Source organism: Protopterus annectens, chromosome 7.part0 (genome assembly GCF_019279795.1).
Source record: "Protopterus annectens isolate FY-2018-M chromosome 7.part0, PAN1.0, whole genome shotgun sequence".
NCBI lineage: Eukaryota > Metazoa > Chordata > Ceratodontiformes > Protopteridae > Protopterus > Protopterus annectens.
Genome location: NC_056739.1, coordinates 169,212,932 through 169,240,620, shown reverse-complemented (window position 1 = coordinate 169,240,620; position 27,689 = coordinate 169,212,932). Strand labels below are relative to the sequence as shown.

The window sequence follows — 27,689 nt, the reverse complement described above, 5'->3', positions numbered from 1 at the left end:
AAAATAGCACAAAATATACTGAACCTACTGATATTGCCAACATCCTGGCAGATAGATTCAGTGCAAACTTCACCTCCCTCTCACCTTCAATAGGGCCCACAACAATACCGGAAAAGTGTAGTGTAGTGTCCCGGAAATCACAGGAGTAGAAGTGAAAACAGCCCTTTCAAAAGCAAAAAACACAGCATCAATGGGGCCAGATGGTGTCCCAGGCTGCGTCTTGCATGAACTACAGAATGAACTAACCCCCCACCTAAACACTCTGTTCAACCTCAGCCTCTCCACAGGCTACGTGCCCACAGAATGGCGCACAGCAACGGTTATTCTGCTCCACAAAGGAGGGGCCACAACTGACCCTGACGACTATCGCCCCATAAGCCTGACTAGCCTGGTCTGCAAGGCTATGGAGCGCATCATCATGGAACTCATTAACAAAGACATTGGGAACCTCCAAACACTTGACCCGACCCAGTTCGGCTTTGTTAAGGGCAGATCATGCCTACTAAACCTGGTTGACTTCTTCAAGAGAGTCACCAAAGCCATAGACAAGGGAAAGGTGGTTTACACAGCCTACCTTGATCTCGCCAAGGCATTCAACACCATTCCTCACTCGGGTATAATAGAAAAACTCACCAGCCTGAACATAAACCCCTACGTCACAAGACAGAATGCCAACTGGCTTACAGACAGAACTCACACGGTAAGAATAGCGGGCTCCAGGTCCGACTCTAAACCAGTCACAAGTGGTGTCCCGCATGGCTCTGTTCTGGGACCCCTACTGTTTGGCATATATTTCTCAGAAGTACAGGCTAACCAAATTCGCCGATGATTGCAAGCTGGAAGCCATAATTGACTCTCCGGCTGACACGGACATCCTTCAAAAAGGTCTTACTGAGACAGACACCTGGTGTCAAACTCATGGCCTCAAGCTAAATGCCAAAAAATGCATAGTCATCCTGTTTGGGGAAAAACAAAACACCCACGAATTACCACATAGGCGGCAGCCCCCTTAATGCAGAAGAGGTAATAAGAGATCTGGGGACCCAGGTAGATAGTAATCTCTCCTTTGACAATCATATTGCCAAAGCAGTTAGGAAATCCTTCTATGTGGACCATCTAATTACTAAGGGGTTTGCATCTAGAAACAGAAAGGTTATAGTGCCCCTCTACTCATCACTCAGTCCCATCATAGAGTACAATGCCCCATTTGGGATGTACCTCACAAGACACTTCCAACAGCTGGAAAGACCACAAAAGCACCTCACCAAGAGGATTCCTGGCCTTAAACATATGTCCTATGCAGCCTGACTGAAAAAACTGTGGTTGTACTCAGTGACACATTGCTTACTCAGAGGTGATCTCTGCCTGACTTACAAATTGATGGGATATGCTCCACCTAAAGAAATCCAAGTCACTGCGAGCCACACGCTCTAGTGAGCTAAACCTCGCCACAACAATAAATAGAACATGCTGGAGGGATAGATTCCTGTCACAGAGACTACCCATGCTTTGGAACAAAATTCCTAACTACATTAGGCAGAGCCCCTCACTAAACACTCTTCAAGAGAAGCCTTGAAGAGTGGATGGGTAACAGAAAATACACCCCTGGGATCACTTCATTGGCTCTGCTTGACAGATGCTCAGTTAATTATCAATGGGATGGCGAAAGCAGACACTCTGGCTAGGCTTATAAATGCCCTTGGGCAGATAGCCTAGTACCTACCTATAAACTTAATATGGTTTGATTACTTGTATACAAATGTAAATTTGCCTGTGTCATAAGTGACAATTCAATAAAAAAGTGTGGATCAAAAATACAAAACTAAAAAAAGCAGACGTGCACCATGGTCAGACTGTGTTATACCACTTACAGCTAAGCAGAAAGAGTTAAGTGCAAAGTTGGGTCAAGAAAACCTAGTTAACAGAAGGATATTTGCATACAGAGTTATTCAAACATTGTGAAACTGGGGATGGTTTGGAGAAAATAAAATGGGGATAGGGACTGGGGAGGTAATGTGGAACACATTTAAAAAAGTCATTGATAATCAACTTTTTTGTGCAGAGCAGTAGATATGCAAGACAACCAAAGCAATGTTTTTGTGATATAAAACAGAACATTTTAAATACATTTTCATTGATTTGAAAAATAACCTACAGAACAATGATAATGTAAAAGTGACCATTAAATCCAAGAAGCTGATAGCTGGATCAAAGTCATGTGGAGTTCTCACAGTACTCAGCCAATGGTGGGGGAAGGTGTTCTGTAGATGTCTGTTTCATTATCCAATTCTTATAATGCACTAATGACAAAGAGGGTGATGAAAATGAAAGTGTAATGAAAGGAGAAGTGTGTAAAGAAATAAATGAACCAAAAAGAAACACTTAGGTGGAAGGAACAAAACATGAAATATTTTTTTCCTGATAATGTCAACAGTTACACTGCTAGTATTCCTAGAACTGAAATTCAAATTGGGCAAAACATTCTGTAAGTGAGGTTTATATGTTCCAGGACCATCAGGAAAGTATCTCACGATGAACATGTTTTTTTTTTTGGGGGGTTCTAGTCATTTTGACCAGACTGATATTCTGAGGTGGTCACTTATTTTACACTTGTATTTTACATCTGAATGTAAATTAACAGGAAAATCTCAGGTAGTGGACACAAGAGTAAAATAAATGACCATAATAAGCCTAGAGAATAAAAGAAGTTAACATGTTAGTCATGGGTTAATTAAGCTTAGACAGGACACACAAGAAATACATGGTGTCATTTTAACCAGGGTGTGGCAAGATTTAGGATTCTGATTTTCTTACAAAAACTGAATGGAATGGTGGCACTGACTCCAAAATAATTAAGGAATATAAGTGGAATATAGGTGGAGGATAAGTAGACAGGAAAATAAGTCAAAGAATATGGCATGCAAATGCATGCATAGAAATACGGTTATCTTAGATGAGAGAGACAAGAGAGGGGTTAGCTGTATTGCTCAGGAGTTAAGTATTGTGAGAACATTTGTCTATCTTGTCTGTTTAAATTGGTTAATTTACAGGAAACAGGGAAGATGTGAAGTGCTGCTGATTGAGGTTAAAGGGCATAAAAGGGACGATCATACTTTGGAGATGGCTTTTGGGCATGTAACAAGATGCATTAACGGTATTATGCAACAAGCACAAAAGTGTTCCATACAAACTATTAGAAAATATGGATATGGAAATGCATGGGAATAATTGGACAAACTGGCAAAACTAAAATCTTTTACTTTATTAGTGCTGAAATTAGCCTTGAAAATGTCAATGTTAAGTCAACTTCAAGAGAAGACAGTATTCCTTTTTTTTTATTACGAAGAATGGCAATATGAGAAATTGCTAATGGTATTTAATGTTGTTGTTATCTTTTGGCTTTTCCCGGTTAGGGATCGCCACAGTGGAACTCCGGTCTGCTAATGATTGGCAGTAGATTTTTACATACCAGCTTGCCAGGCCTGAAGCACAACCTTCAACGAACGTACGTCCATTCACGCATGTCTCCACATAGAAGACGCTTTAGCTGAGAATAGAACAGGACAACGTCTTACTGTGAGGCGACAACGTTACCGCAGCACCACCACCACAGCTTGAGAAAAATAAAATACAGTACTATCTTTAAAACTCCAAGTTTCTACTTAACTGCAGCTTCGAACACAGTTGATTGTAGCCAGGCAATCCACTCAGACACTGAGCAGAAAATAAACACCCAGCTATGTGGCTAACACTTAAAGCACAGAGAAACCCTCTAGTCTAACAGTTAAATATCGAATGACAAAAAAGTGAGAACAGCAATAACCACCTCTAACTGCAGAGAGGCAGACAGACAACAATACAGTGAAACAATTAAAGAGAAAAATAAAATACAGTACTATCTTTAAAAACTGCAAGTTTGTACTTAACTTCAGCTTCAAACACAGTTGATTGCAGCCAGCCAAACCACTCAGATTTTGAGCAGAAAATAAATTCCCGGCTATGTGGCTAACACTAAAAGCAATATTATTTCTGCTACGTTTCTGTTCTAAAGCTGATATGGAAAGGCATGGTTAAAACAAGTTTGAACGCTTGGGAGTCCAGTTTTATACCTCAATTGTAGTAACATTCTGACATATTGGATAAAACAGAGAATGCAAGCTCAAATAAGAGGCAGAATTTATTACCAGCAGTTTAGTAGCATCAGGCGTTTACGGTTAATGAAGAATGCAAGAGATCTTCAGTGGGGGGGGGGGGTCAAGTGGTACAGTTATATAAACTTGATATCATAAAAAATATGGCTCATTTTTGCAGATAGAGAAATTTGGGATAAGTAAGAAAAACGTATCATAGATAACTGAACTTGACGACCATTCGTGTAAATGACCTACACTGGAATACCCATATTAATGAAATTAGGGATTCAACAGGGGTGTCCTGTAACTGCATTTTTAATTGGAATGAGCATGTGTTCTGTCATGTGTGTGTATACATATATATTCTTTTTTTTTTTTTTTTACACATACAAACCATAAAGTAAAATGAAGATTACAATTGTAATTTCTGATCATTTTGAACTTATGCAGATGTTATGATTTTACACAGTGTAGAAAGACACTTAAAGGTCGTGATGGTATTACAACATGTATTACTTCAGTTGGGACAGCAAATCAGTCTAGATAAAAGTGAAGGAGTTGGACATGGACATTTTAAGACTGCCTTTTCATTACAATATTTTTTCAGTTTTAGAATGATTTCTGGGATGAAATACAAGTTAAAAGTTAGTAAGAAGTAGCTTTGGTGAAGATAAAAACTGAGATTACAAAAATGGAAAATGCTTCCCATGACATATGAAAGCTACACATGCAAGCTATTAAGAGTAATCTTTTCCTGTTGGGTATGAATCTAGGAGAGAATTGTGGTTATCTCCTGAAAGGCTAGAAACAGGTATAATGGGGTTAATTTTTCTGCAGTATGGGGTTCATAGGTGTTTACTAAGCTAACACCCACAAGGGCCTTTTTAAGCCTAGCCATGCATCCCAAATCTCTTGACAAGTTCTGATATCCTTGATAAGTACAAACAGGGGCTTGGCAGGTGAAACACTTACAAGTGGGGGCCTGGGAGATGAACCATTTACAGGCCACCTGTGTCCATTAGAGACATAGGTGCCAAACCAGGGATGAATTTCCAGTTTCCCATCCAATTGTCCAAGTTGCCTTTGAATTGGGTTAGGAAGGAACTCTGCTTCGCATGGATGGGGAGCCTGTTCCACAGACAGGGTAGTGTCTGGGATACATACCTGTCTCTCCAGCAAGTCCTATTTACATCACACGCAATCACAAGTAAGGTATTTAAAATTAGTAATTATGGCGCTGTTTGTTTTGCAGATAAGCAGGAGGTCCATCAGATTGGGGTCTGACAATGCTTTGTATGCCAGGCATAGATTTCCATTCAATAGCCTGTAGGAGACAGAATACAGGGATAGGGCCTTGAGGCAGTCTGCACAGGACAGGATACTTATGCCCTGTATTCTTTTAGCGAATGACTTTCCAATTGCTGAAGTGCCTGGTTAGGTACATACCAGCGAGGGCATTTTACTCAGTGATAGATCTGATGAATGCCAAATATTGTGGAACAATGACTTACTTGGATGTAGATGCCATGCCTTTGTTTATAAGTTGCACAACACAGAATGATTTTTTCACTACTGTAGACACGTGATGGTCAAAGGCTAGATTACTCTGTGTGCGTCCCAAGTCCCTGACTGTGTGCGTCCCAAGTCCCTGACTACTGGATCATCTCTTAAGGGTGTGTTGTCAATATGATGGTTACCAGGAGTGGGCGACTTCCTGAAAGAAAGACAGAACTATGTACTTCCTGGAATTAATTTTTAGCCAATGGCTCTGACGCCAATTATTTGCCTGTGTCAACTTCCTGGAGAACATTTGTGTTTGTGACTGGCCTCTTTGTAGAGGTGGACTCCACAATTTTAACTTCCTGGGTCCTGTCTGTAAGCCAGCTGGATATCCACCAGGTGACATTAGGGTTTACATCGAACCTCTTGAGTTTGCCAACAATGCCTGAGTGAAGTACTGTGTCAAATGCCTTGGCAAGGTCAGGGTCGGCAGAGTCAACTGTTTTGCCCTCATACATTGCTTTGGTGACCTTCTCAAAGAAGTCCACCAGGTTCAGTAAATAAGATCTGCCATTGACAAAACCAAATTGTGTTGGCTCCAGTGTCTGGAGGTTTCCTGTGTCATTATTGATCATTTCCAAGATGACGGTTTCTTTGGTTTTGCATACGAGACTAGTGATGATTATGGGTCTTTAGCTGACCCACTTTTGTGCACAGATTACTCTTACTGTTCATGAGGCAGAAAGCCTGTCTGGAAGCTTCAGTTAAACAGCAATTCCAGGGGGCCTGATAGGTCATGTTTCGTGGTATTCCTGGGATATTGTCTGGACTCATTGATGCAGTGCTCCTGGCCTTAGAAAGAACATTAAGGATCTGTTCCCTAGTGATACTAGGGGGGGGGGTTATATTTGATGGTATTTCCTGAGGAAAGGTTGAGGGGGAGAGAGGAGTAAAGATGGTGCTGAATTGGTCAGCCAGTAGGTTTGCTATAAACGTCTGACTCAGTACTGATGGCTCCATTAACAATAAGCTCTGCACTGAATTGTGTACTGCCTTTGAGGCTGTAGACAAAGCTAAAGAATGCAGTGTGGTTGCCCATGGCCTGGGAGGCCAAATTTACCTCAAATTTGGCTTTGGTACACTACTCGTCCTCTGAACTGTTTGTTTAGTTTGAGGAGAGTGCTTTTAGCATGTTGGGTACGGCACTTCGTAATTTCTGCCATGATCTTCTTCGTCATGTTATACACAGTAGACTGATGATGCGATTTCAAAAGAACGGTCGTTTAGTTCTGTACTTCTTCCTGGTGGGTACAGCTGACTCTATGCAGCTATTAAAATCCTTGTATAGGGGTTCTGTGAATAGTTCCGCGTAAGCAGCAGTGTTCTCAGGTTTTATGGGGTTTTGAAATTTTGCCAGGTCAAAAAATAAATCCCATAAAAGAAAACATAGCAGGATGAGAAAACAGTGGATTAAGAATGGTAAACACAGGTATACACCATGATTCCAGTTTTTAAATGTATTTGTAATTCTTCCCCCCCCAACTACACTCAGGACAGTTTTATGAAAAGTTACACGAAAGACACGTAAAGGAGGATTTAAAAACTATATTTGTAGAAATGCAAAAAAAATATATAATTATAGAACCAGAAAGTGGGCAACAGCAGTTTCCTCAGTTTCAACAGGGACTTAACAATGGAAAGAGCAAACTTTATACCCTTTCATGCCAGGAAAGGACGGTTTGGAAAAATCAAAAGTTAACCGATACTAGAAAAAGAATGCAGATTTGTCAAAAACATCACTATGTTAGAGTTTTTTGGAGGTTAGAACAAACTAATGACTAAAACTAAAGTATTAAATAAATGTCTGAAGACAGATTATGCTTATGTGGAAATTTAGAGACCAAGAATGAGCAGGTGAATTTTTCGGGCAGGCTTTGAAAAGTATGAATTCTGCCTCCAGTCTGATTTAGCTATAAATCTGTAATATTGGACTGAGGAGGAAAAGTTTATTCTAAGGATACATTGTGTTGGCTGTACATATTCTCCTCCATGTTTACGAAGCTGGCTGGAAAAGGCATCACCAGAGAAGGGAACTGCTGATTTCAATTTAATAGTTTGTATGCAGGAACTCAACAAACCTGAGATCACAATTTGCTACTAGAGTGGCCTCTATAAAGAGACAGCTATCAGTATTGGTAGGTTTGGAACTGTAAAGTTTTGTAAGATTTCTGCTCAGCGTCTCAGCTCTTTGTGCATTTGACTGGTCAGAGTCAGATAAATGTATGCAGTCTGGACACACCATTACAGAACAGTGTGGGGGAGGGTAACTTCTCTTTGCCGACAGGCACTGGAAGTTTTTTTTGAGAGGGTTCCAGTTGTTGGTATGCAAGTCTCAGTCATCCCCATTTAATTAGCATGTTTACTCCTTTGACATACGATAATGTTTCTATAGAGAGGCTCGGAGATGTTTTGACATTTTTAGCAGTTGTCACCTATGACTGGGATGAGTGTTTTATGCAAGGATTTATCTGGTACAGTGAAATAACCTACCACTACACAAGTGTTAAGAACACCAATTAGCACCTAACAGGAGTCTGTGGAAGGACAGAAGCAGGCCACAATTTGTACTTTTACTTACTAAATAAATGAAGTAGCTACATTTCTAAGTCGGGTAAGTGGACTGGTCCGTAGACCCTTTTCAGCCATGACCCTGTCAAGAAGGCAGAGATAACAATGACAATAATATGCATAAAAGTACATGTAACTATCTGCCTATGACATATAATTAAGTCATACATACAGTGAACCTGATATGCAACACAATGGACCTTACTTACAATACACATATAACACAATGGCCCTTACTTACAATACACATACAACACAATGGACCTTACTTACAATACACATATAACACAATGGACCTTACTTACAATACACATATAACACAATGGACCTTACTTACAATACACATATAACACAATGGACCTTACTTACAATACACATACAACACAATGGACCTTACTTACAATACACATACAACACAATGGACCTTACTTACAATACACATACAACACAATGGACCTTACTTACAATACACATATAACACAATGGACCTTACTTACAATACACATATAAAGTGTGCAAAAATTCTACATGATCAAGATAATCTGTAGCATGCAAGAAGGGGACTTAGAGTTTGTGTTTTTACTATACATGTGAAAACTTTCAGGAAAGGAAGGTAGGCTGGCTGTCACAGAAATGTAGCCAGGGTAACCAATCTATTTTAACAACATGTGAGAGGCATACATTCAGTCTCCAGTTTAGCCAGCTCCAGAGGGGGAAAGTCCTAACTATGGCCCAAGGTGAACCAAACTCAAACAGCCCAGGTATCTTACTAATCTAGAAGGGAAGGTGGGCATGCCCATTCTTTGGGAATGGTGGGCCAGAGCATGCTGCAAAATCCTGCAATCCCTTGGAGGAGGAGGAATGGTGATGAAAATTACTGCCTGTGGAAGAATATTCAGTTCACCAAGCAAAGCATCCACTGAGGGTGTGCCAAAGTATACACCCACATAAGGAAGGCAATGCATGCTACTCTTTTAACAGGGAAGACACAATCCTGCACCAAAGTATGGAAAGGCCATTATAAACACCCTTGTGGCAGGGATCTCGAGGAGGACACAAGCAAGCATCACGGTTGCCAGAGTAGTGGCCCTTCTGGATGGATCTTGTCCCAATTGATTTGAATGGACCATTATTATCAGGTAACAAATAGTCCAGCCCAGCATGGGGAAGCTTGATGTTAAGTGGGTAATGGGGCAAAAAAGCTCAGTCTACAGATGACTGTTTAGGAAGGTTGCTTAGTCTATTATTTGGGCAAGTCCATGTGTGTTGTATATGTATGACTAAAGGCTGGTATTAGGTCTACTGTCAAAGTTAACATCCCCTAAAATAGTTAGTCACAAATTATAAATTATAATTTAATTCACGGAGTGTTATCAACCAGTAGCAAGATTCAGAGATCAAGGTGGGATGCAAAAGCAGGATATTGTAAACATTTTCAGCAGTTAACATACATCTTGTCTATATGGAATTACCTTCTCATTACATTACGGAGAAGTGTTTGAAAAAATATTTTATGGTGGCCACACCTCCTCTGCACATCTGAAGTCCAATCTGATATAAATACAGAATATCACTTTTGGACTGTTGCCCCTGTTAAGGGTGTGCAGTTTAAGCCTTTTTTTTTTAAAGTTAACACTATCAGACTGCCGTTTAGCAGCAGTAGCCCATGTTTAAGCTTATTCACTACACTTCTCATCAACGCACAGCATACTTCTAGAATGTTACAGCAAGTCCACTCAGACCAGTAGAGTCACTGATGTGACATTAGTGGTAACTATGTCTGGTGTTGACATGTTTATCTCTGTGTCACGCTACGGTATGAAACGCGGTTACATTACTTACAGAAGCAAGAAGAGGAGGAAATGCATAAAGTAAATCTGTAGTTAAAGTTGTTTACACAAACCGTGTGAATATGCACAAAGTTAAGTGATGACCTTTTAATGCAATTTGTTCAAGTTAAAGCAGCCGCTGTTCTTAGAAAGTACCACATAACACACAAAGGCCTTTACAGGACTGTTTTAGACTCCTGTAGATTTTTAATGCTACACATCCACACAGGTGTTTTTCCAAACAGCTGTTATGAAATAAGCTAACATGCAGTCACTTCCTTATATACAGATGTATGCATAAAACTTAAGCTTTTGTTTTGTTATTTTGACTAGTCAGCAAGGGACTATTTAAAAATATGTACGACTGGGGAGAAAGGTAGAAATACAAAACCAAGTAAAAAAAGGGCCCCCAGAGATTTCATAAGAAAGCCATTTTGTTTGCATTTGGAAATTAGGGGGAGGTGAAATTAAGAGCCCAAAGTGTTTCTGCTCTTCTGCATAAAGCAGCATCAAAACATATATTACAGAACTGCTGTCTGTCTACAGTCCAATGTGATATCCAACTTAATACGTGCTAAAGGAACTGCTGAAAAGATGAATGCCCCTATTAACAGCTTTCAGCTCACTGGTCTTCTCAACTCAAATGTTTCCCAACACAACAGAACACACAACAGTGCCATCCGTTTGCATTACTAAGGTTTAATGGCAACAATGCATAGTACCATCACTGAGTACTTCACAGTACCAACACTGAGTACTTCACAAAGCAAGGACTATTCACATATGCAAATATGACCCTAAATCTCAGCAAAAGACTTCTACAGAGTTGCAAATATCATAATATTTGGTCATTTATAAGGATTCGACCAAAGACAATTTTGCTATACGTACTGCATGGCCAGAAACAACATCTGAAGCACAATTAGCTTTACAGAGCTCATATGCAACAGTACAATGAGCATGTGTATGAAGGGATGTTTTAGCCAGTTAAAGAGAAGAAACTAGCATGGTCAGTGATTATCGAACCGGTTTCAAGAGGTAATTCAGACATCATTTGCAAGTGTACCCTACCATTTATATAGCATGTTGCTAATTTTAAGATCATTTACTAAAACTGATTAATTCAGCATGTACGTAGGTAGTTTGGCAAGGACACTCCTTTTGAAATCGGAGCCTTTACCAGACCCTTTAAACATCTAATATGTTTATAGGTAGGTACTAGGCCATCGGCCCAAGGGCCTAAGTAAGCCTAGCCAACAAGGTTCCCTGGCTTACGCCACCCAAGAAAATTAATTTCCTGTGTCCCTGTCAAGCACAGCCACAGAAGTGATCCCCAGGGTGTATTTCCTATTTCTCATCCACTCATCAAGATTTTTCTTGAAGAGTGCTGATGAGGAACTTTGCTTGACAAAGATGGGTAGCTTGTTCCAGAGTATAGGAAGTCTCTGGGACAGGAATCTATCCCTCCAGCATGTCCCGTTTATTGTGGTGACAAGGTTTAGGTCCCTAGAGTGTGTAGCTCGGAGGAATTGGGATTTCTTTAGGTGTAGCATGTTCAACAGCTCTGGGTTTGACATAGCTTTATATGTTAGCAGAGATCTCCTCAGAGTAGGGGATATGCTACAGACTAAAGCTGGAGTTTTTTGAGACGGTCAGTGCAGGGTATCTGTATGAGGCCAGTAATCCGCTTTGTGAGGTACTTCTGTGGCCTTTACAGCTGCTGCAGATGTCTTGTGAGGTACATTCCAAAAGGGGCATTGTACTCTATAATGGGTCTGATGAGTGCCAAGTAGAGGGAAACAATGACCTCTTTTTTCCTGGATGAGAACCCTTTTGTGATGAGGTGTGCTACATAGAAGGATTTCCTGACTACTGTGGCGATGTGATTATCAAAGGAGAGACTACTGTCCACCTGGGTCCCAAGACTGCCGTTTATGTGGTAGTTCATGGGTACAGAGTTTTTTACCAAAGGGGATGACCATGCACTTTTTCGCATGGAGCTTGAGGCCATACCTCTGACACCATGCATCTGTCTCAGTGAGGCCCTTCTCTAGGATGTCCACATCATTTGGGGACTCAACTATGGCTCCTAGTTTACAGTCATCTGTGAACTTCATTAGCCAGAGGCCTACTGTGTTAGCCTGTACTTCACAGAAGCAGATACCAAACAGGAGAGGTCCCAGGACTGAACCCTGTGGTACTCCACTTGTCACTGTTTTGAAGTCAGATTTAGAGTCTGCAACTTTTACAGTGTGGGTTCTGTCAGTGAGCTAGTTGGCAACCCATCTTGTGACATAGGGATTTACACCTAGTTTTTTGAGTTTAGCTATAATTCCAGAATAGGGTATGGTGTCGAAAGCCTTGGCGAGGTCAAGATAGGCTGTGTGAACCACCTTACCCTCGTCTACGGCTTTGATGACTGCCTCAAAGTAGTCGATCAGGTTCAGATCAAAAAGCATGACCTGCCTTTCACAAACCCGAACTGGGTGGGGTCAAGAGTTTGGAGTTACTAATGTCTTTGTTTATGAGTTTCATGATGATACATTCCTTGGCCTTGCAGACCAGGCTCATCAGGCTAATAGGGCGATAGTTCCCAGGATCAGTGGTGGCTCCCCCTTTGTGGAGTGGGATAACTGTTGCTGTGCGCCACTCAGTGGGCACAAAGCCTGACGTGAGACTATACTTGAACATGGTGCTAAGATGGGGAGCCAGCTCATTCTTAAATTCGTGTAAAACGTAGCCTGGGATGTTGTCCGGTCCCATGGATGCTGTTTTTTTGGTTTTAGAAAGTGTGCAGCTTTTAACTGCATAGATGTGATTACAGGGACTCTGCATTCTTCCTGTATAGATATGGGCCCTTTAGGGGCTGAGAGGGGGGGTAGAGATAGCACTGAACCTATCTGCCAGGATGCTGGCAATATCAGTTGGTTCTGTAATTTTCGTGCCATTGTGCGAGCAGATCTGGGTGTTGCCACTGAGATTCTTAACATAGCTATAGAATGCAGTGTGGTTGCCCTTAGAATCAGTGGTGATTTTGTTTTCATAGCTAGCTTTGGAGGATCTTATAAGGGATCTCAGCTTCTTACTGAGGCTGACCAGGGAGCTCCTCCACTCATGGGATTTTACTCTCTTTTTCAACAGTTTCTTCCTTCTGTTGTAGAGTTTGTTTATGGCAGGGGAACCACCAGATTGGCTCCCTTTTTTTTGGAGGATAGCCTCTTGGTTCTGTTTGGGATAGCACGATCCATGCACTCATGTAAGTGCTTATAGAGTGCATTTGTGTAGGATTCAGCATTCGTAACTGTATTGTCCATCTGCATGGGTGTCATGAAGTTCACCACTTCTCTTAAGAAGCATGAAGTTGGCTTTGGAGAAATGTTTTACCGTGGTTTCCTTAATGGTGGGTGGGGGCGGGATGTGGATATCTAAGGTGATTAGCTTACGGTCGGATCTGACCAACGAGGAGTTGACTTCAGGTGTGGAACACAAGTCACTTATTTTGGTAATGACTAGGTCTAGGGTATTGTTGCCCCTGGTGGGGGTGTGGACAAGTTGATCCAGGGCATTGGAATTTATGAATACCAGAAAGTGTTGAGCGAATGAGTTGTTACAGGAGTAGTTTTCCCAGTTAATGGTGGGGTAGTTGACATCGCCCATTATTAGGGTGTTTGGTTGAACCCTAATATTTTCCAGTATATCAAGAAACAGGAATGGAAATCCTGGAGCATGGTGGGGGATCTGTAGCAAGCTACAATTTGGATTGCAGTTTTGCCCAGAGTTAGCTGCTCTTGGATAACCTTGGATGCATTAGGCTGCGCAACTAGCCTGGAGGTGTGGATATCCTTAATGAATATGGATGTAGTGAGCATTCAAGTTCTAACAAGTTATAAGAAATGCCTTTTTATTTATTTATTTAAAGACAACCTTTAATGGCCGGTAGTGCATACACTTAAAATACACTTCACTATGAAAGTGAGTGACATTAACAAGTGAAATTAAATGAGGAGGAAGTATTGATTGCAGAGTGCAATATGTTTAACAAGGAAAAAATGACATGCTATTAAACAAGATGTTAAAATAAACTAATGTTAGTAGCTAAAAGTTTGGGAATGGAATGCTTCACTGGAAACTCTACAGTTGCACATCAAGCACAAAAGACAAGTCTCCCTAACTGGATAAAGTCTTGAGACTTTTTTTAATTCCATTTCACCCCCCCCCCCGCTTCATTCTATAGCACTTCTACCAAGTGCCCTATGTCCATTGCAGGGTCTCTCTCTTCCATCACCCCTGTACTTTTTCAGTTATAGGCTAGGGCCAGCACAGATCTTGAAGGTGTCCTTAGTGTCTCTGTCACCAACCATCAGCCATGGGAATTTTGCATTAAGAACCCCTGTTTTCCTGCTCCCCTCCCCTGTGTTAGTCTGCTCAAGTGCTTAAGAGCTATTCCCCCTCTGTGAGCCACACCTCTCACACACACAGACAGACACGGAAACACACACATGATAAAAGTCAACCAAAAATAAACACACAGTGTGTGTGCTCCAAGATATAGTCTGGACCCTCCCCACTAACTAAATATACCAGTTCCAAGACTGCATAGTACCACTGTAACAGAAAATTCCCCAACCTCAGTATTATAATGCTCCTGCACCACTGATGACCAAACTGGGCAGGCAACAAGTTGAGGGGAACCGCGTACACACACACAAAAAGAGGGGAGGTGTGCTTAAACTATGCAGCATAATATCTGCAGAAAAATATCTGAACTCAAAAACATCAACAAAACTGAAGTTACATTGGAGAAGGCTGATGCTCTTTTCCCACTGCTGTGCAGTCTTAGAGGTGATACATATACGATTAGCAGGGGTGCAATCCTGGAGGTGATGTATACACAATTAGTAGAGGTGCAGTTTTGAAGGTGATCTATACACTTAGCAGGGGAGTGGGGTGCAGCAGGGCTTGATCACTTCCAAAAATTTTTGGAAGACGTTAGATTTTTTGTTATATTTCAAGTTTAGAAGGGTGAGTGTGTGCGTGCGTGCATACATGTGTACACATGCCAAAGAGTGAGTCAATACATTAAAGCTGTAACCATCATTTTTCCCCAGACTATTGGGAAATCAGAACTGCCCAGGAGTATGGCGATATCAGAACTGCCCAGGAGTACGGCTCCATCAGAACTGCCCGGTAGTATGGCTCTGGTTGGAGTTTGTAAAAATGCCACCTCAGATTAAAGAAGTGAATTATTAAAAAGTGATGTGGTTAAGTCTGAGGATGGCAAAAAAGGGAATAAAAAAATATGCTCTGCCTCTAGTGCCTCAAAATGCTGTATCAACATATTTTTCTGGGGAAAAAAGTATGAAACTATAATGGTTGGGTTTACTAACCAACTACAGTCCTCACAGGTTTACTAGAAAAAAAAAATCAAAAATCTTTCAAGGGTCAGAGCATACATCAGGGACATTCTAAAAAATTCAACGACAGTTAAAAGGCATGTGGGATGGAGGAGAAGATTCACTGCTTTGCACTGTGTGTAGTTGATCACAGTAAAACATCTGAGATACAGGCAGCAAAGAAAGTGACTAACTGCTGTGTGTGTGTGCGTATATACTTTGACTTAAGAGAAACATAAAATTCTGCAGTGGTGCAGCGGTAGCGTTGTTGACTCACAGCAAGAGGTTCTCCCATTCGATTCCTGGCTTGGGTTGGGAGTGCCTTCTGTGTGGAGTCTGCATGTCCTCCCCACGGTTGAGTGGGCGTTCGAAAGACATGCGTTGAATGGGCGTGCCTTCGTTGAAGGTTGGGCGTCGGGCTGGTAACTCGACACCTTAAAAAAAACCTGCCAATCATTAGTGGACCGGAGTTCTGCTGTGGCGACCCCTAACTGGGAAAAGCCGAAAGACAAAACAAACTGCTAATGTGACCCAATTGTGTCAGAAACCAGAAAAAGTGGACATTCATCGTCTCCCTGACATTCAAGTGATGTCACAAAATAGAAAGTGGGTGGGGTTAAGGAGGTGCAAGGGGTGTGTCTTTGGGCAGGTTTTGGCCACAACAAAAGGTGGCAACACTGGCATGCACACATATGTCCTCCACCAACAAAATATCCTAAAATCACAGAGCAACTAGGACATATAAGGAGGAACTAGTTAACATTACAAACATAGGAATATGTATTATACTACTAATAAAAGAAAACAGATCAATTTAACAGATCAACGATTTTCTAAGTGCAATAATATCCTCCAGGGTGGGTATTAAAGGGGGATTGGGAAATGTTATAGGGGTGGAAAGGCTCTCCTCCTGTGGTGTCAGGCCTCACACCCCTACGCAGTTTGTTTCTCCCAATAACTCACACCCCATCAGGAATTACTGCTAGTCTGAAATGTATATACATTCTAATTTTCCAACTATATGCCACAATAAGCCTATCAGCAAATACTTTCACATTGTTTTTACCTCTCAATGTCTCTAATATCACATGCAGTATTTCTTTTTGAAATACAGCACACTGTGACAGTAACTTCCCAGTGTTTATTACATTCATTTGTACAATGTGCACTATTTTGGACAGCCATGCATTCCTAACAAAAAGCTGTACTTTGGAGGTGATTAAAAATTTCAGTAAGTTCTGTACTACAGTATGAACAATCTGAGATGGTCAAGAGAGTAAACATTTCAGAAAATAGTCTGATAAAAATAACTGCAGTTAAGCTGTGCTTTATAGTAGGAAACTTGATAGGCTTTGGCTATATCCTTCCCCTCTTGGTTACTTTACACTATGGTAATTTGTACTCACGTGTCTAAATTATACAGTGTATGAGATATTTTCACAATCACTTCAACCCCAGCTTCGCTGGCAAGTTTTTTTATGGCTGCATCCCTTTCCCTTCCAAATGGTTCTGAATCATATTCGAATGTCAGTCTGTTGATTTTCCATTCCTACAAAAGATGACAAACAAGAATACTTCAAAACATACACATAATCAAAGTTCTCCTACATTGTACCCCCATGCTATCAAGCTACTCTAACATGAAAATAACCGCTTTTAAAAAGTTTGACTGCACTGAACTTGCCTCTGCCAGGAAGGGACAGGCGATTTTGCTGGTAGCATTCAATAAAACAAAGTGAACTGCATTCTTGCACAACTAAAAGGCTGGGTCAATTTAAAATGTACCTTCTTTCTTTCAATGTATTCTCTACTTAATGAGGTGTCAAAGTCTGTTAAAAGGTATGACAGTCACAGGTGCAAAAAAAGGGTATAGCAAGGTGTTTTGCAGGCATGGCAGACTGTTAATGGACGTAACTGCATGTGCCACACTGGGATGGCAGGTATAGTAGGGGGTGTGGTAATGCATACGGCATAAATCGCACTAGAAATGCTAGCACATACAATAAGCAAGAGAGCAAATGTAGTAATATGTGAAGCATAGATATAACAATGGAAGTGAAAAGCATGGCAGTTGATTCAGTAGAGGGCCTGACTGGTAAATCAGACTCGTCAGACATCTGTGTCAGCACTGCATGCACTGAAAAACTGTTTTTCTCACTGTTGCTCTGCACCAGAAACTCATTTGGGTAGCACAAATTTAACTAAGTATGGCTTACAGTGCTGAAAGGCAAAAAGTGCCCTTCACTATATCCAGTGAGAAATGTGCTATCCTTCAAAAAGCTGGGGCTACAGGAAGGCATCTTATAAAACACTTTGTGATATGCATTTCTACCATTACCATTTGATTTTAAACATTTAATTACTGTACTAACTAAAAAAAAAAACACCCAGAAGAAATATTGGCTGAAATGTTAAGCCCAATGTAAATCCTTTCCATTATCACCATAAAGACTGAATACTTTTCCTAAAATTTTCTGTTGAGAATTACCAGCAAATAACCATTAAAAAACAATAAGGACATACAAATATAAATTCTCAATTATAACAAATTTCACATTCAATTAAAAAAAAAAAAGTCAAGAACCACCATCATATTGGGGAGAGGGCATGTTGCCTGGTGATGGATTTTTGTTCCAATAATTTTACGTACTACAAGAATGTCTGACTCTACAAACTGCATTGCTTTAAGTCATATATGCCACCACTGCTGTATTAGAAATGCCACTGAAATGGTCTGGTTCCTAAACTACACACACTGGCATTTTGGTGGCAACATCTGCTAAAGGATCAAAAGATCACAAGCTTAAAGTCCCTGAGCTACCAAGAGAGGCTGGAAGCTATACTCTCTTTAGCATCTTCCTGACTTTAGAGGGCAGATCTCTGGTTCATCTTGCCATCAGAGACATGGTTTTTCAGTACCTCCTGTACTCCCCACAAATCTAATACTGCCACCAGTGCTAGAACCAGGGTCCAATATCTCCACCAGTACTAGAACCAGGGTTTAGTATTTCCACCAGTACTAGAACAAGGTACCTAAATCTTCACCAGGAGATGAACATGGAGGGTCAGGTTTATAACCTAGTGATTCCCAAACCTCTGGAATAAACTTTCCCTGCATGTTAGCAATGTGACTCACTATTTTCCTTTAAATACAACCTAGACGACTAGATGGGTATCCACATATTTACTCTGGAATTGACTGGTATGGTCTTACTGCATGACAGTGGACAATGGCAAGGCATAAATGTTCATACAATTCAGTGGCCTTGGAACAGCTATTAAGTGTATGGAAGGTAGTTACATTGCTACCTGTGTTGGGCTACTAAGAAAGAACCCAAGCAGCCATTTTAGAGAGGAGAGTAAATACTTCAACTGGTTTCTCTGCAATTTCTTCTGTAGCTGTTAAAAAATAATTAGGATGGTCCAAATCAACAATCTGTGATCCTCAGCACCTACAGCCAGACTAGCAGGTGGCTATATAAAAGCTGTACTTGCTTAGAATCTCATACATCAAATTAGCTCAGTGAAAAAACTTGGTGTAGAAATAAATTTACTAACATTCAATGACAGTTAACACCCAGATGCACAGTACTCTTTCTCAGTGGAGTGCCGGGGTAAAAATCACCCGCACACCTATTACACACCACAAAATACAGTACTTATTTAGTAAACACACAATGCAAAGAAAATAATATAGCCTTTTAAAGACTCTCTGTGAATTCTTCATATAGTCTTAATTTCTGTAAAACAGCACACAATCACAAACTGTAACTGGAGAATAATATATCATGGCTATTGACATCCAACTGGTCAGAGTGCCTGCCAGATCTTGCTTGTGAACTGTCTGACATCCTTCATCTCTCGCAGGTAGAAATCAGAACTAAAGTCAGTAATGTTTAATGATATTTATATACATACAATTATTTTATATAAAATAAATTGCCAGTGGCAGCAGCATTTTGTTTTCCTTGTCAAATAATCATTTCAAAAGCATCTAGAAAAGTGCTGGCATTCCTCTTGTCTTAGATGTGCACACTTTAAATGTACTTTAACAGACTCACACAATTTTATTCAATACGCATCCGAAGTTGCAGTCTTGCTAACGAATATGTAACCATGTATTACTCCTTTCAAACACTCCATGCCATAAAAAGTTTTAACAGCTCTGATAAATACGACATGAAATTACAAAGCTGTACTCATTCAAAAACTGCAGTAACAGTAAAACATCTAACAAACTTACACAAATGTTCTAACCTACTAATGTGTGCCTCCTCATACAGTCAGTTTTCTTAATTACACTGCCAACTCGCTTACCAGTGAGTGTATACCTCTCAACCTGCAGACACTGAAAATCAGAACAAAGACCCTAGAAAAGCAGGTACATCCAGCTTAAAAAAAAAAAAACGGACATCTAATTAGCACAAAACTGATGCACCAAAAAGCACATAACGCTTTCCACCTCCAGTAGGAATGTAAGATACTACTCAGAAACAGAGACTAACAAAATGATGAAAAAAATATAAGCTTTTTTATCAAAGACACAGTGTAAAAGTCTTTAGACTAACTATATTGCGAGAGTTTTCCATACAAGTCTAACAGCTGGCTGGTGGTTGGGCATTTGTCTAGAGTATGGAGAATGTTGTATACAGTCTTAATATAAGAAAAGGCTAGTAAAAAAGAAAACTCCAGCTAGTTATGGGAGTGACGTGACACAGTGATGCATGACACGTCACTCAACTAGTGATGGGACACACAGTGATGTGTTCCATTAATTTTGTTAGTTGCAAATCTTGCAATTTTATTATAAGATTGTCCCCCTCAGCTAGCTAAACTGGAACTGTAGGTTAGAGAAAAATGAAAAGTTATATAGGGGCTCAGGGAGTAGATAGATCTGATCTATAGTCTTGCATTCATATTCTGTTTGGAAAGGTTTCACTTTATAAAAAAAATAACTTTAGTTTATAGGGAGTTGTTTGAACTGCATGGTTTACAGTTTGATCAGGACACCCAACATCTGATTGCATTATTTGTGAGGCCTTGTTCTTTTGGTGGAAGTAATAGTATACGGGATGTGATACTTTTATTAGGTACTTTGAAAAGGTCTAGAATTAGGGATGCAACCATTTCATCTTGTCTTTACCCATCATAATATAGTGTAGGAAAGTTAGTAATGCTACTTCTGTGCTATGGCCTGAACCAAATCCTAAATGTGGAAAAATAATGTAATGATCATCTGCCTAATGGAGAATATGAACAAATTAAATATTTTAGACAGGGTGGATAAGATGGCTCAAGGTCTGTAGCTTGTTAGCTTAGATGAGTTGACACCTTTATGTAAAGGACCACCACAAGACTGTGTCCAGAGTCTGTGTACTAAACCTTCTTGGAGAGGGTGCCAAGTACAGATACTGGGTATGCCATGGCATCTGAAGCTATTTTCGGATACCTTACTGGTAGGTTATCAACTACAAGAAAGGTGGGTTTAAGTTTTTTTTAAATGCTACGGCTCCTATCATCATGATAAGAAACAAAAGTGAGAAGACCGTAGTGACGCGAGAAGACAGTAGTGACGCGAGAAGACAGTAGTGACAGCATCAGCACTTTTTGACATGCTGGATAATTTGTGTTTATTAACAGAGGTGGAAACATTTATCTATCTGTGTTTACTAGAATGATCTCATTTTCAGTGAAGCCTTGGGAAATAAGCTCCACAGTTATTACAGATACAAGTGAAGTACAGAGAACACTACAAAATACATACATAAAATAACTTATGAACTTAACCTGCCCAGTTTGGTATAATTTGCTTCATCTGTGAAAAGGCAACACTAATTTTTGACCAGGTTGTACAAGTTCGTCTGCTGACTAAGACCATTTTGGAGTTTTACTGTGATTTTCCTGTAGACACAGGGGTCCAGGAAGAAATAGCCAGGGAATTGTTATGGCTAGGCTTGTATAGGCCCTAGGGCTGACAGGTTCATAGGTTGGTACTAGGCTATGAACTAGTACAGTGCGTTTGCTTAGCATTTAGGACAGTATTCTTAGTGATTGTTTGTAAATTCGCTATTATTGCAGGTGGTTGTTTTTTTCCTAAATGCCAGTACCAGCGCACCAAGAGACCTGTTATTTGCTGTGCAGGTAGAGTGGGTGGTGCCAGGGTGCTATAAAGGTAGCGTCTTGGGCTATACCATTGGTGCCCACAGTGTTTCAAAAACACCAAATCCCTCAGCTTGCTGTGAATGCATTTAGTGTGCTGGGGACAGATACCAGGGCAGAAGAAAACAAATTTCTCAGATAAGTAGCTTTACTTATTAGCATGCTTCTTGTGCGTACATGGACAGACTGCTGCAAGGTTTGTTGGGGAAAACATTTCATTTTGGTGCTTGTGCAACCATGGACAGACATGTGAAGGGATCTTTTTGGGGAAATGATGCTTGTGCATACATGAACAGACTACTGAAGGGATCCTTGGGTTTTTGACTCACTTGTGTCATACGACTGCTTCTGAATAAATGGACAGACTACTAAAGGGATCTCTGCGGAAATTATTAAATTTTGGTTCTTGTGATTACATGGACAAACTACTACTGATGGAGTCATGGGGAAACTGTTTAAGTCTGGTGCCATCCGAGTGCTTGTGCATACCTGGACAAGTTACTGAAGGGACTGGCAGGACATCTGGAGAAAAAGCAAAGAATGCAGCAAATGCCAAACATAATTTTAATGTATATCCTTGATGTTAAAGCAAGAATCTAGTAAATCCGTTCATGAAAGATTAACCTCCTTAATGATCAGACTCACTGAAATTTAAACATTTTTGCAGGAGGCGAAGGCAGGCTCCCCTGCATCCCTGATGTGAGGGTGGGCCAGTCACCCCCATCAAACTTATATTACTAGTCTATTCCTGGTAACTGAATAAAACATATGCCGCTCTCATGAGAGCAGTTTCAAAGGAACATACCTCTCAACTCCATAGTACAAGAAACCTAAACAAAGTCTAAAATAATGTTGTCAAAGGCCCAAAAACAGGGATAGGTTTTAAACACTACTTTTCTAATGTTTAAACTTAAAGTTCCTAGAATAGCAAGAATTGCATTGTTCATTTTCTGAAATGCACAAATGTATGCCATTATTTAATGAGTTCAGTTCTCACTGAATTGCCAGAAAACCACAAATTTTATGTGGTGAAAATTTGAACAGTTGAGAGGTATGGTCAGGGGGTGTGTTGCTTAATACTCTGAAAGTCCGTTTATTGCCTAAATTAACTACAGAAAATTTGATAAAAACTAGTTTTGCCCAGTCAAAATGGGGTCTCACTATATTCTTAATGTGCTTCTTGATGTCTCCACTAGAGTACCTTGAAAAAAAAAAATCACAATTACTACACATTTACAAATAACAAAATTGTGCTTCTCAGACTATTATACTGTTCATCTGAGCCAGAGACTTTTTGTAGGGCTTTGGAAACTTTTCTTTTGGCATTTAAGTATATGTAAAGCAGTATATAAATAGTTAATACAACTTTAAAAAAAAAAAAAATAAAATAATAAAATACCACCAAGACCACAGATCCAAGAAGTAAGCGAATTTAATGAAACACTTAGCGCCTCGGCTTACACAGCCTTCCAAGAGTAAAAACACTTCAAAATACTGTTTGCTTAAATACAGCATATTGCACAAAACAATTAATCAATTAAGCATACAATTCAAATCACATACTTCCAATTACATTCTTTGTTGAGTCCCTGAGGCTCCAAAGTACCATACTTAAAAAAAAAAAAAAAAAAAGAATAGTTTGTTTTTTAAAGACACACATTCACCTATGCCAACTTGCAATTTTTCAAAGACACAACCCCCCTAAGAGAATCACAGTTAGAGTTGTGCGCTGTCAAGAAATGACTCCCAAGTGGACTCTCTTAATTTTTAATTTATGTCCCTAATATGTTCCTGCAACCAGACCCTAAAACTCCTGTAAGTTTCCCCTATACAAAACTTCTTACATCTACATCTCAACACATATACTAACCCCTCCGTATTACAACTGTATTCATACCTAGCTGTAAACCTGATGCCATTAATATAGAAAGTGAGCTTCCTACATACTGACAGATGGAACAACCATCACATGGAACAGTGCCTTTACTTATGTTTAAGCTCTGACTGACATTAATATCTGGTAAACAAAATTGGTTATGTACCAGAATGTCAGACATTCCTAGCTCTTTTATATGCAATACTCACAAAAACAGGTAGTAGAGAGTTCAAAATGTTATCCCTTAGGAGCATAGGCCACAAGCTATGTGCTTTAACTATTTGCTCAGTTATAACATTACATGTTGCCACTAAGAAAATTTCTTCTGCTCTCCACTGTTCACAGCTGCACTGGTAGATTGATTTCCACCAATACAAACATTTCAAGTAATGCTCTACAGTTTTTTTTTTTTTTTTTAATTTCCCTTGGCTCAGAAATGCCTTGCAGGGAGGCTGAGGTATCGGACAGCGAGCTGTCTGGTTACTACAATCAGGCACGATTTAACAAGCAGCACTGCTGTCAATCCCTTGAATATTCTGGATGCCCTTAACGGATATTACACCACATAATACAGCTGACTTGGATCCAGGTGGGATACTGCCAAGGGCAAGAGTCATCAGAGAAATAGCATTGCTTAAGCCCCCCCCCCCCAAAAAAAAACACCGTTTCCTATAACCAGAACAGGAATGAAGCAGAGCCAGGCAGCTTCCTGGGAAATCTGACATGGAATGTTTACCAAATGAAGTTTGGAATACACATGTCTACAAATATGGAGACTAATTTACATCTTGACCAACCAGGGTGTTGGAGAGGCCCCACAGAGTTGGTAGTATCCCATGTCTACAATACTAAAACCTGGTAAAACATGAACCTTCCATCATCAGATCACCCTCGGTTCTTAATGTAAGCTTTGAGTTATGTCTACTTAGGCTCAAAAGAACAGTATTTTGTCCAGTTTAGGAAATGATCAGTGTAGTTTGTATCAAGAAGACATACTTTTGACACAACTGAGACACTTCTCCTGACAGGCCACAAAGGGAAGGCATGTAGCTTTCAATTTTAATGCTGAGAAAGCTTTTGACCAGATTGTGGGGAAGTATGTTTAACACTAGCCAAACTTGAATTTTCATATTAATGCATTCTAATGCTGTGTGCGCTGTACCATGACTTAGTAAGATAGGTTTAAACAAGGGGGAAGCCTGTCGACCCCACTTAACAGCAAGGCAGCTATCAGGGGTGCCTTTATCTGCCATTTCGTGTGCGTTACACTTGGCGCCCTTGACGTTTTACTTAAAGAAATCCGATAGGTGGATTTCAAATTGTAGGTGGATTTCAAATTGTAGGCAAGCAATACAAGACAGCACTTTAAGTGGATAATCTCTGCAGATACATCTAGAAACAGACTGACACCAAGAGGAAATCCTGGTGGAATTGAACATATTTAGCAGTCAGGCTACACACTACATTCCACTAAAACTATGACCCTTGGTATTAACTTGTCAACCTAGGCAGGCAGTAGTACAGATTTCCCCTTTTCAATGGCCAGGGATGACCATCTCTACTTCTGAATTCTTTTTGCTACAACTGCTTAAAAAAAATAAAATAAAATAAGGAAAAAGCTTATGACTTCTTGACCTGGAGGTGGAATCACTATCAACTGGAAGAACCTTCTATACTGTTTCTCTCAACAAGCAAAGGTGGTCCACATGTTTATAATACTGCATGACCTCAAAGATACAAAATCCTGCTGGGGGTTCAGATACGTTAAAAATAAAACTGCAAAATTGTTGTGGGCTGGTACACAGCACAGAGTGTTGTGACAAAGGATTACTCCTGCAACTGCTTCTGTGGAGTGCCAAACCTAGAGTTACACAAGAAAGCTGCCAGAAGATGTTTTTCATATAAATACCCCGGCTTATGGGGCAATGTGGAAAAAGTTAAAATTGAGCAAAGATGGTGGGAGAGACGTGATAAATACCACAATATTTAAAAGACAACCTGATTGCTATAAAACTATTTTGTCAGTGGTATACGGATGACAGCATCTTAATAAATGGGTTAACAAGAGTACGGCCTGCCACAGGCAGATGCTTGGGATATGGGAGATAGTCCCAAGAAGAATTTTGGGGGTTGTCTGAGGTCCTTCCTATGAATTATAGGAGATATAATGTTAGCTACCTGAGGGACTTAAAGCTGAAAGCAATTAAGGGGACAGACCTGTTACAGTTCACTGGATTTTGAGCAAGACAGGACCAGTCCTACAGAGTAAATTAGTCTAGTCAAAGTCACTAAATTGGTCAGCAGCATAAGGAGGTGGGACAGCTGAAAACATCATGGAAGCTAGCTATTGGTCTTCAGACAGAAAATGTTTAGTGGGAGGAATTGTGCTTCGTTTCAAGCATGTTGCAACAATTCAGAGGTGTAAGTTTTTTTGGTCATTAATGTTTGCATGAGTACATTTATAATTCTTCTCATTTAAAAAGAGTTTCCAGGTGGTCCCACATCTTGGCAATGTAGTGGAGTGGCACCAGCAGACTGCAGCTGTTTTACCAAGTTAGATGACCACAAGCTTGGCACATTGGCTACCTGCAACTTTGTAGCCTGGCTGGTCATTTAAATCAGTCTACCTTTCTACTCTTATCACCTTGAAAAAACCATTCTAAAAGCCACTCAGCTTGAGAGCTGTGTTACTACTTGCTAAGAAAGCAATTATGTACAGATGGAAAATTAGGGACTCCCTGCCATCCCAAGCAAAACTAGCATCCTTAATGGAGGAACTCTGTCAACCGCTCCTGTCTACAGAAACAAGAATAGATTAAGCAGTCTTTGCTGCACTGGGAACCATTTGGCTTTGATGGTCAAGCAGTGGTACTCATGAGAGACGGAATTACAGACAGCAAAACAAATTCTGTTTAGCACTCTGCTGAGTGAAGAGTTTTTATTAAAGGCAGTTGGTGTAATGGGAAGCCTGTATTCAAACTGGGCTAGAATTACTATTTTACCCATTGCTATTCTGTCTGAGCTAGATAAATAAGCAGAGGGATATTTTTTGTCAAGGTTTTTTTTCAATCCAGATATGGAAAATTAATAATTGGTCAAGCCATAAACTGACTAATTGATTATGAGAGGTAAAACAGAGTCAGGTATATGCGTCCATATCATAACATCGTAGACGCAAAATGTCGAACGCTCACAAGAGCGAAAAGGCGAAACTAAAATTCAGTATTGTGGGGGGCTGCGCCCCCCCTACAAATATATATTCCAACTCAGAGATCGCACTACAGTGAGGAAAGGGCAAATATCCCAATCTTCACTGTACTGCGATCTCAAAAACAGGCCGTCGACAATTTGGCACTTTTGCTGTTATGCTGTTCGACATTTTGATTTTACAATAAGACATAGATCCAGATATACTACTGGACGGGCTACAACTAATGTATCCAGAAGACAAAGGGTTCACAGGAAATTTGAATGCTGAAAGGGTGTGGGTTGCAATAGATACTCAATTCAAAGGCGAGAAGATGTTGGCATGGACAACACTTCTTCCTGTTGTGTATGCAGGTCAGCAAAGGCAGACACAAAATAAAAAGAATTCACTATCCTGTAGGCAGAATTATAAGACAGGTCAAAAAACTTGACAAAGAGAGACTCACACAGCAAGTAGATTAACCTTACTATCAGGACTTGCCAATCTGTTCTAGAAATCTTCTGGTCTTTGTTTTCTAGAAGTCTGATTTCATTTTTACATTCTGAGGCAATACAGCAGTTCAAAGGAAAATGTGCGGTTCATAACAGGAGTTTACTAAGTAATTCAAGGCCTTTAAACAGGGTCCAAGTCGTGAGTGCTCATTGTGACAAGAAAAAAAGATCTAAAGAAAGATGGAGAAGAAATAAGAACCAGAAAGCAGATAAGCAAGTAGAAGACTATGCACATGACTGCCCCAAAAGGACTCATTAAATTAAGACACAGTCATTCCTCAGCCATCTTAACAAAAAACAAAGAGGAGTCTGAGAATTTGCTAACAGGACTGCACAGTCACTGATGGTTGGATCGTCAATTAGGAGAAGTCAGAGTGTAAGAGACAATACAAGACCATTACTAGCATGTTATTCAGTGTAAGAGACAATACAAGACCATTACTAGCATGTTATTCAGTGTAAGAGACAATAC

The 27,689-nt window shown here is 40.1% G+C and overlaps 1 protein-coding gene across 2 annotated transcripts in view; it reads right to left on the bottom strand.

Moving 5' to 3' along the window:
• The window catches only part of LOC122806316 (cryptochrome-1-like), a 401,673-nt gene that overhangs the window by 318,182 nt on the left and 55,802 nt on the right, over positions 1–27,689 (bottom strand). For both annotated transcript variants that reach the window (XM_044076633.1, XM_044076634.1), the window contains one exon: positions 16,890–17,032. In XM_044076633.1, the coding sequence (XP_043932568.1) occupies positions 16,890–17,032 (143 nt within the window). The remainder of the gene's footprint in view (positions 1–16,889; positions 17,033–27,689) is intronic.